The 11,171-nt window shown below is 45.7% G+C and overlaps 1 protein-coding gene across 1 annotated transcript; it reads right to left on the minus strand.

The window, feature by feature from the left end:
- Positions 1-4,884: 4,884 nt before the first annotated feature.
- LOC309402777 (regucalcin-like) lies at positions 4,885-11,171 on the minus strand (the record flags this gene model as incomplete). The annotated part of the gene is made up of 6 exons (XM_081996708.1): positions 4,885-4,935; positions 6,210-6,364; positions 7,042-7,173; positions 8,668-8,883; positions 10,325-10,507; positions 11,006-11,171. 6 exons carry the CDS (start codon positions 11,169-11,171, stop codon positions 4,885-4,887), a joined length of 903 nt encoding a protein of 300 aa, XP_081852834.1.

The raw sequence follows: 11,171 nt of genomic DNA on the forward strand, positions 1-11,171 counted from the left end.
GGTTGTCAATACTGCATCACACAGCACAAGCTCAATAAACCGGTACTTTAAGCAGTTCAAGCAATCTACAATCCTAGACAAAATGAATTAATCTACAGCTATTTCTGCCCCTCGGCTGTTCTTTATAGGACACCCAGTTCCCACTCATACACCTCCTAAGGAGGTGCCTCTTGCTCCTGCAGCCATTTTCCCTGTCAGGCCCTTCTGCTCACAAAAGTCACCCCGCAGGTCATCCAGTAGTCTTGTTAATAGTTCGTAGGGTGAGTAGCTTCTCATTTTCCAAGAATGTTTTCATGTGTATAGAGGGTCAAAGTTCAATGTCTGTCCTTTTTAAGGATTATTACCCTCTGAAATCTCAATCCACATTGACACAAATATCAGCAAGAAGGTAGCAAAGATCCAGATTCAAAGTTAGGTTTGTGAGTTTGACACTGATGTGAATATGAAGCACAATAGGGTCAAGGTAAAATAAACAAACTATGCAAAGCCAGGTTATTTCAGCAGGGCAGCTACGTCTTTGTTCTGCCAGGGACCTATTTACTCACGGTAAGTAGCACTTGTGAACTTTAAATAAAAAGTCAACTACTTTGTGTCTGGCCCCTCTCTCATTAGCAGAGACCATCTTTACAGTTTCTCTTTAAGACAAAGATGATAATCAGAACAAGAAATAGATAAACAAAAATTGCTAGAAAGATGATTGTGTCTCCTTATCCAGGATCAAGAAATATTTTTATATCTTCTTTCCTGCCCGCCATCCTAGGAACAACAATGAAAGCCGGTGGAACAAAATCTACATCCCTGTATTTGCCAGTTCCAGGCCTGTGGCAGCATGTGGGCACAGCAGCAATGCCAGCACAACTCTGATGTTTAACCAGCTTCATTCACTTCGTAGCTGCACTTATGAATATTTGGAGACCCTCGGTTTAGGTGTAATAGGTTTTCTCAAAGACATGTCCTTTTGGGAAGGCAAGAAAAAGCAGTCAGGTTGTCCCACAAGGGCTAGAAAACACAAGGACCAAAATCTTCCCAGCTGAAAGCCTATTGCCAACACACACAAAAGTATGCAAGAGAAGTAAGATTTATCCAGCCTGCTATAGATAAAATATAAATTAAGCATAGTAAATACTTAGAAAAGCTTATAAAGGCAGGACGTAGAGAGCAATCCCTTACAAGGGAGGCCAGCTCCCATCAGTCACTGCTATCTTGTTGACAAGCTGTGTGCTACGTTCTGCCTGTGACCCGCGCTGGGGATATACCCTGTCAGCAGGTCACCCCCTGGGCAGCATCCTCCCTGCCACCACGTGGGGTTGACCCACAGCAACCCAAGTACTCAGTCACCCAGTAACTGCCTCAGCGTGTATCCTCACCAAGGACTACAGACACTGTATTGTTCCCCACACGCACAAAGGGAATTAACCCAGTCCCACACCCCCTTCTTCATGCCTTTGTCCTGCTCAAGGCCAAGGGCCTTTGCCTTGCTTTGATTAACGAGGCTGGAGAATAGTCCCACCATGGTTTTCAATCAACACTTTTCTTAGGAAGCAAAATCACAAAACACTAAGTTCTGAAATCTGAAGAGAAGTGAAGTAGTGAGCCTTTGGGCAGCAGAGAGAAATTAATCTTCCAATCTTTCTTCAGTTTGGGAAGCTGTGCTACGATGAGAGAGATCCCAAAGCACTCGGACCTTGGAGTCTGAGAGCAGCAGACACAGTGTCTCCGTTTAGAGATCAGGGAAGGAATGGCTGGAGAATTACAAACCAGTGAGCCTGCATGCCTGGGGAAGAGCTAGAAAAAAATTATGAGCATATTAAGGATTTCTCAAGAGCAAATTGTTTCAAAATGATCTGCTTTCCTTTTCTGGCAGAGCAAATAGCCTAGTGGGTAGGCAATTCTGTAAATAATTGGGTCTTTTTAATTAAATAAGGTATCTGCACACACTTCCTACCTTTTTTTTTTAATTAAAGGTTAGGACATTTGACTTGCCTCCAAACATCCTGCCTTCACATTCCTCTCCAGACTGGGTAGACAGGAAATCCTGCATAATTGTCAATGTTCCTCATACCTCTTTGGCATTGACATGGTGCCAGAGGGCATTTAACACCTTTGCTCTAAGAACCCCCAGCAGATTAATTACTATTGGAATTATGACCAGGGAAATAAACAACAGCACAGTTGTTGAGCAAACATTAGAATGAGCTGAACGTTTTATTTCTCAAACAAGTTGTCTTTGTGCAGTTCTATGGACTTACCTCCCTGGTTCCTGGGCAAGGTAGGACTGAAGCAGAGCAATGAGCCAAGAGCCTCTAGCCTGTTTTACCGATTATCAGGTCAAGTAGCACAGGAGCAAAATGCTTGATAATGACCTAAATTAATCATGTAAATAAGTGTCCAAAAAGTACCTCACACAGGTTTTACAGTAGACTTCAGCTAACTGCATCGAAACAATGCACTTTGGAAAACCTGTTCAATGGCCAAGTATATTCAAGAGTGCTTAGTGAGTAAAGTTCCTTTCTTGGCACCTTGGATCTCAAATTTCTTTCTGCACTGTGGCCCAGTTCAACTGGATGGGCCAAATATACCACCTACTTCCCCCATGTCACATCCCCCTTTGAAATGGGTAGGCTATTGCCCTGGGACACGTGGCTTGACCTGTCCTCCACGTGATCAGAGCACAGAACCAGATCTCCTGCTTGTCGACAGGCCAGAAGGCTACCACATCAGAGAGTTGGTCATTATGGGTATTTTAAAAGGAAGAAATCAACCCAGTTTTGTTCTTTCAAAAGTGCTAGGAAGGACCCCTTGCCGGGAGAGGCGTGCTGGTTCTGAAGAAAACAGCTAGTCCTAGGGGCACTCTGCATACACCCCCAGGGAAACTGTGTTTAACATTTCTCAATGGCTAACCACAGTTTTCTGCTCCTCCATGCATGGGTTATTGTGGGAGATTATCCTCATGAGGCATCGAGTATTTACTCCCTTCTCATAGTGTCTGAGAGCTAACTCAAGGCTTTGAATAGCAGTGGTAGAAAGGCCAAATCCCTCAGAGAAAGAAGCTGAAACATCTGGTCTGGTAAATGATGAGTATTATTGACTTTCTGTAACATCACAAAGTGTCAGCATTAAGGATCTGAAAACGTATTATGTGCTGCGTATCTTTCCGGGCAGTAAAAAAGTAGCAAATTCAATGCAAAGGCTAGATTTCACTGGAAATCTACAGGTCTTAAGCATTCTCAGAGAATGAAAGGATCACAATGGTTCGGTGAATCCAGCACAGTGTTGGCTCGTTATTTAAATAGCCCCTAAAAATTCACCTTGACATTGTGCTTTCTGCACCACTGTGGTATAATCAGCTCCTGCTCACTGGGAAAAGAACTGAAGGTCATGGAGTTGTAGGAGGCAAGGATAATCTTGTCGGTGCCCAGGTTTGCACAAAGCCAGGAAACATTGAGAGACCCCCTCCACAGCACTCTGTTTTTACACAGGCTCATCTGCCAGCATTTTCTGAAGTGCATTTCACTTACATGCAAGATGCTGCCCTGTCTGCAGACCACGCGGTAGAAGCAGTGGGAAGAGGTGAGCAACTTCTCCACTTCCATTGCTCACCCATTCAGCCTGACCAAGTTGGGAACAGGACCTGGCTCACTGCAGGTGTGCTGAGGCTTTTGGGGAAACCCCAAATTCAAGAGTCAGATTTGGTGTAGTCATTGATGTGGGAGAAAACCCTGCACAGTTTGGGTGAAGGGAGAAATGTGGAAAGGCCAGATTTGCCTCCCAGAGAAGAAAGAGGAGGTGAGGGTAATGCCGCGAGAAACCTGGGCAGATATATACAGCACTGACAGCAGGGACAAGGACTTCAAACTCAGTACTGAGCAATATGGACTACAAAGAGACAGAAGAAAGCTGACAAAAAGTGAGATTACTCTAAGCAGAGAGAGAAGCTCAGGGGGAAGAGGAGAGGAGGGGAGGGGAGGGGAGGGGAGGGGAGAGGAGAATCTAAAGGGAAAAGGGAAAAAGGAGGAAAATACTTGAAATAGGAGAGGAAGAGCATTATAAGAAGGGGAATAAGGAGGTGAAGCCATGCATGCATTAAGAGCATATGTAAAGCAAAGGGAAGTCCATGCATGTGGGTGCAAATATGACCCGACAGGACAACTCTACGGAGCATCAGTTTTGGGTATCACAGGCCATCCTGGTAGCCCACAGCCTGTTTGTACCCTGACTGTGTGTGGTCACTCAGCATTTTCATGGTAAAATCTGAATGCAGAAAAAAAAATCCATAAGCATATTTTAAATATGGTTGCATAGTTTATTTTCAGCAGCATAAATGGTGTCCTAAAGACAAGACAGAAGAATTCATGACAAGGCAAATGGAAACAGGCTAGCAAGGATGCAAAAATGGAGTCTGGATACTACAAATAGATCTGATCACCAAGAAAACACCTCAGGGGGAGTCCCACAGTAGAGGAGCAGTCCAGTTCAAGTCATCACTCTTAAAATATTTACTAAAATCTGCCATATCATTGCTGGTACATCACTGTAACATGAAAAGACAAATCAGGAATCAGATTCTGCTTTGGGAACGACACAGACTTGAAAATCCAGAGCTGGTCATCAGAAAGTTCAACAAAACTAAGCTCGAGCTTGAAGAGGTTTTTGGAAAGTCACAAAAGCTATGAAAGTGTAACAGAGATTAACTTTACCTCTCTAACCTTTTGCATCAAGCCACAAGACCACAGAAGAAGGAATATCTTCAATTCCAGACAGATACGCTCTCAAATGTGGGTTTAGAAATCCTCACACAGACAAAGTCTGTAGTTCATTGGGCTTCTCCTTGTCAGAGTTACTACGAGATGCAAGCATCTCTTCTTCGTTACTTATCGTCAATGTTCAAGCAGCAAAGAAATGCTGTGGGATCCCTTTCACACCCAGGCCTGTTACCTGTTTAATAAATAAATAAATAAATAAAAGGAAAAACATAAATCCCCAACTGAGTACAACGGAAACGCTGAAACATTTTACAACAAATGTCATAGCAACCTGCCCCTACGTGGAGGGTCCCCAGCTTCAAGAGGAGCCCAAGAAGAATCATTACATGGAGCTCGTTAGAACATTTTAACATGAGATTCTTTAAGATTATCAGGCACCACTTAATACTTTTGCTAATTTACACATTATCTGTGGCCCTTACCTCCATATTAACCAAACAAGTCTTAGTCTTTTAATGCGCTTTGGCCATGTAAGATAAATGGGAGTTTGGAAAATACCGATTCTCTTCTAGAACTGGAGAACTGAGGAACAGAGGTAAAAAAGGCAAGGCTCATAATGACCTTTTGGTATTTAATTTTTCTGTGGGATCCTAAACTCCACTGCTTGAGAAATGTGTCAGTTCTCGGCCATGGGAAATCTGTTCCAAGAACTGCTTTCAACTAGAAGGTCCCAGATCCCAGATTAGATCCCCATCCCTCCTGGAACATGTCTTCATCCCATTGCCAGACTGATAATATGGTTCAGTTTTTATCATTTTCCCTCACTTACAACCCTTCCCTTTCATGCTGTGGTCAGCTTTCAGGGAATGATGGTAATTGCTGATTAAGAACTGCATTTTATTCTCCTGATGTACTTTTTGCTAATAGACTGAAAAATGAAGAGAGAAACAAGTTTTGGATTCAAGAGACCAGGACAAAAATGTGGATTATTAGATTCTTAGAATGTAGCAATCACTTTTAACAGACTAAAAAAAAATCCCCAACATTTTGGGATTGGGATGCAAAGCTTTGCCCTGGTGAATTGAAGCATTTAATTTTTAAAGGAGCAATCTGCATTGTAAATATTTAGATACCCTGGCACAATTAAAAAATTAGAATTAAGGGAGTGACATTTCCAAAACTAATGAAAGTATAGTAAGATACAGGAGCAAGACGCAATTCCTTACAGTGTATCACGGAATACGCCATACAGGGCAGACCCAGATCCACTGACTGGGTACCAGCTTTGGCTAACCAACGTATCCACACTATTACTAGCAGTTTCTCCAAGTCTTCCTTCTAGATGCATGAGCAGCTGTGCAAAAGCAGCTGTGCCCGGCCAGGGAACAAGCAACACGTGTGGGCCAGCACATCAGGCGTGCTGGAGGAGCAAGGGCAGCCGGGGGCATCTCACGGCACGCGAGGGTTGGCAGGTCTGATGTACAGAAAGAAAGAAAGTCTGCTCACCTTGAAAATCTCTCCTGCGTGAGGTTCCTTGGCTAAGGTGGCCTCGTCCAGTCCATCATATGCAGAAGTCACATACATTTCGGAGTAGTCTTTTCCACCAAAGCAGCAAGAGGTGATCCTCGGAGTAGGCAGCCTCACAGTTTGGATTCTTTTTCCTAGGAAAAATGTGCAATTGTTTCCTATTGTCCATTGTCTAGGAAGCATGTAAATACAAATGTACTGTTAGTGCACATGGCACAGATGTGGCGTTTACTGAGAAGGCATCTCCCCTTCAGAGGGAGGCCGTATTCTAAAGGACCATTTGTGGGGAAATCACATTCTTTCATCTGCCTCATCTATTTTTCAGCATCTCTCCTCTATCTGCGAGGCTTCGTTTCCTTTTCTCAAAATGAAGCAATGCCGTATGAGAAGCCAGGAAGGGCAGAGACACCTGGCCTGGGATGGCTGTCGTTCCCTAACAGCGTTTCCCAGTTAAACATTTCAACGCTGAGGATTTTTTTCTTTTTCAATTGCAGGTTTACAACATTTCTCACGATAGATGTGCAGTCCTTTTAGTATTTTTTTTTTTAGTGGCATTATTAAGAAGTGGGTGTGCTGCATCAGCAGACCGCAGGCGCGGGGGTACCCGACGTTGGGAGGCAGCACGGGGAGCTGCGCTCTCCACGTGACCGGGGCCTGGACCAGCGATGCTCATGGCAACCCATGGGGCAGAAACGAGCAATAAATGACACCTCCTTATCTCACCTTCAAACCATTCCTCCTGGCTGCCTTTCCTCTCGTGTTCGCAGCACGTAGGTGACACTCAACATGCACGTGCTGCTGGAGGCCTTACCTGTCTCTGGGTCTATACGAATGACTCTCCCGGCATCAATACAGGCCACCCAGAGCTTCCCTTCCGCGTCAATGCACATCCCGTCGGGCATTTGCTCCTCCTTTTCGAGATGGTACAAAAGTGTGGGGCAGGCTGCCGGGAGAGTTACAAAGCCGGTGTTACATGGGCTGGTACCGGCCCTGTGTCAGATCCCAGTCGAACGTCTTCCACGCTCTTGCAAGCGGGCAGATTCGTTTTCTGCGAGAAAGACGTACTGCAAAGGGTCTATCACGCAGGCATTTCGCAGGCGTGTCAAAAGCCTAACTTAGCTTGGCAGAAACAAGCCCCCGGTAAAGCCATCGCGGTTTGCGATTGCACTGAATGAGGGCTCCTATTATTTTCCCAAGGGAAGAGAACAAAACGCCCCTGTCCCTCTTGTTAACCCACTAGCTGCCCGCCACACCACGACTGCTGCAAGGGCAATAACTTTTCCTGGGCTTTCACTGCTCCTGGCAGCCTGGATGTCGTTTTATGAGCTATACATCACATAAATAATGACTTGGGTTTAAACATTGGTGATAAGCAATCTCTGCCAGCTAAAGATCAAAAACTTTACTTTTTAATGGCCAACCAAGCTACCAGTTTTGATTAAGCCTGGACACCAACCACGAGCGGTCTAGGCTGCAGTGCTGATGGGGTGGTGGGCACGTGCGTGGTCCATGGAGCAGCACTCACGGGCAGCGGTCTGCCTGCTCTGACCCACTGCTTTATGGCCACTACACCACCCAAAAATAGACTGTCACCAGCATAGAGCCAAGGCTAGGAAGCTCAAACTCATTACATTTTTGTATTTGGGGGGGAAAAAATGTTGCATAAGTCTTCTTTAGAAATCTTATAAACTAAAATCTGTAGAAATAGATTTTCTCAGCAAAATGAAATCTGAGTGAATGTAATTATTTTGTACGGTTTTTCACCCATGCTTACATAAGGTCCACACTCAGAGTACAAAGGCAGTTCCTCCATTTAAATTCCCATGGAGTATAACAGGTTGCTACAGCACAAAAATATTTCACATAGTTTTGAAATGAGGTTACATCCATTTTGCTTGCACTTAAATTTTCCTTTTTGCAGGTACAATAAAAAATGTTTGTCCAGAAAATTAATTTAAGTGAAATTTGCCAAACATCTGAACGCAATTTTAATTTCAGAATTGTGAAATCTCAGTCACAATGATAACTTGATTCTTTAAACAAGTTTCTGTGATATACAAACATGCACATTCTGTATTATTTATGGACCTAGTACAATTGAAGTATTCCAGCAGATGGCACTCAAGAATAAATAGCATCCTATAAGCTAATTCTCCCTCTGCTGTATAAATGGTTTCTTCCTTGAAACTCCTTGAGTGGGTCTAAATATAAGCCATCTATCCAGATGAAAGTAAGTCAAAGGATTGTCAAAAATTTGTTCATCAAACACACCTGCTGTGTAACTAAATTTGAGAAAAATCACAATGAGCCTGCTGACAAGCTGTAACCAGAAGATATGAGATCTGTCAAATAAACCACTACATCTTACATGCCCAGGTCTTGTTGCAGAAAGAGTAATAGTGTTACTTGTCCCTGAATTTAGAAAAGCCATGTGTACCGATCTTTCCAGTGTGCACATCATAGCTGAAGGCATGCACAGCATACGCCAGGCTGTCGATGTGAAAGAAGGTCCTGTGGTCCAGGGACCAGTCCAGACCATTGGAGATGTCCACCTTGTCTAACTGCTTTATTACGGAATGGTCGGGGAAAAGGGTATAGAGAGCGCCTTGCCGCCTCGCTCGGACCCCCGGTGCCGTCTCTTCAGCCATCGTACCTGAAAGGGAAATAGGAGCGCTGGCTAGAAAGCAGAAGCTTGTTCCTCATGCTTGATCAAAAACCTCCTCTAAGTGTTAGTACAAGGTCCTAGGGAGAAAGGGGCTAACCAGGTCCCATCAGACTGATGAGAAGGGGGAAAAGGAGCAGGTCAGGAGCAGCTGCCTCCCACAGAGGTGATCCTGGCCAACAGAAGGACGAGTTTCTGCGTTGCCATGAGGTTTAAGCTGTAGACACCAAAGACCCAAAGGAGCACCACAACACGCCAGGGGCTGAGGTTTTGCTCACAGCAAGAGACAAGATGCAGGCAAGCATCGTGTGCTCTTTCTGTTGCTGCTCTTTGTAGGCTACTTTCATCATTTAAATGGATTGTGACCTTAAAATACAGGTGCTGTAAATCACGGTTGTCATAGAAGCAAGTGGAGAACACCACAGAAGTGAGACTTTTTCTTAACGAATATATGCCTCAGTGTTATGCTCATTATTTAGTTTCTGATTCCCTCTTCTCCAGAAAGGAGAGCGCTCTGCAGCGGCCGGACGGGAAGCACTCAAGGGTGGCATTTATGCCTTCTTTTAACTGTGACAGACTCTCTGTTGGCCTCCCATTTTAGAAGACCTCATGGGTTTTTTTTACAATGCTTGGCCAAAACCCCTGTTGAAATCATTGATTCACCATGCACAGCTGGGAACGGGTGCGCAAAGCAGGTTTTTCTCTCTTATTCTTGCCCTTAATTCCGGTGACACGTCAGCCCTCGAGCATAACCATGAGTCAAACGAATTTCCTGATTTTTGGCAAATCTGAAGTAAGGGGGAAAGGCTGGCTGGCAAAACAAATCCAGAACCGTTTTCACTCCCATCAGTCACTCTCTGCTTCCAGCGTGGATTGCTATGCTTGGCTTATCATTTGCACGGGAGGAGAAAAAGCATGGGGGCATCCTGGCTGCATTGCAACTGGTGGCAAAAGTCCCTCTTGCCTTCAGGAGGCTGAGGACCCCTCCCCACATCCCTGTTTCCCACGGGCTAAGCGGGGGAGGCTGTATGTGGAGGGTGCAAGCCACAGCTCATCTTCTGCTGTAGGAGCTGCATCCTCCTCTACACCTCCAGAAACCTTCCCACCTGCATGAGCCCTTCACCAGCTTTTCACCTCCCACGGAGGCAGATGTTTGAAAAACACCCTCCACCAAGTAGAAAGGGAGCCTTCCTGCCAGACAGCTGTTGGCAACAGCCTCTGTCCTCATTTAGGTCAGAGGATGTGTGGTCCCTTGTCCTTCTCCACTGGGCAGTAACCGAGCAGAGCGTTCACAAGACAGCTCACACTCGTGACGGTGATTTTTGTGGGGAACTCAACAGAGGAATCGAGACCATGGAATGAAATGCACTATAAAAAATACACTATAATTAGTTCCTCTTTGCTCCAGGGGAAATTTCTGCCAGGAACTTACCAGCAAAAAACCTCCCCTTTGGATCCACTTTCCCATCATTGAACCTGTTGTTTGGTTTATCCTGCTCGACCTCGAGGATGGTGGTGACCTCCTGGGTGTCCCAGTCCAGGAAGGCAAACCTGGTCCCCAGGGCGATGACGTAGCCCCCGCACTGCCGCAGTGCCACCGAGCCGACACGAGCATCTGTGAGCGAGAGGGCGTGGGAGATGGCGGGTGGCTCCAGGGCCATCAGTCAGCCCTACCCCTCCCCACCTCACTGAGGGCATCTGGGCTTGACTGGGACATCCCTGACCTGGGAAAGGCTGAGCTGATGCTAAGATCCTTCTCCCCTGGGATTGCTAGCACATCTCACTGGCTCTAAGTTCCCCAGATCTTTCCACCTTCTGGGCAGACACAGCCATTAGGACTGTACCTTTTCCTCTGCAGGTCCCAAATGAAACGTGCCTTCCCATTTGGGCTTAGCAAGGGCAACATGCGCATGGCCCTCCACACCTGAGCACAGTCCCCTCTGCTCGGCTGGCTCAGGCCACACCATGCTCAGCAACACGTTGTGGGAGGACAGGGTGTGTGGCCCCATGGAAAGCAAGGGAGACCACCATGCTACGGGACTCCCACCAGGAGGGATGGGCAGGAGCAGACAGAGAAGACTCCCAGGATGAAAGGGTGAGTATGGACTCTTACCCACGGACACGCTTTGCACCTCGTTGGTGAGTGGGCTCCAGCGGCAAACTTTCTGTGAGTTAATATCTACATAGACGAGTGCGTTCTCCCTTTCTTCCCAGACCGGGCACTCTCCCATCCTGTTCTTCTCCTTCACAACGGATTCGATTTTGATAGAAGAGGACAT

This window comes from Phaethon aethereus (assembly GCF_964289735.1).
Source record: "Phaethon aethereus genome assembly, chromosome: 1".
Taxonomy (NCBI): Eukaryota; Metazoa; Chordata; class Aves; order Phaethontiformes; family Phaethontidae; genus Phaethon; species Phaethon aethereus.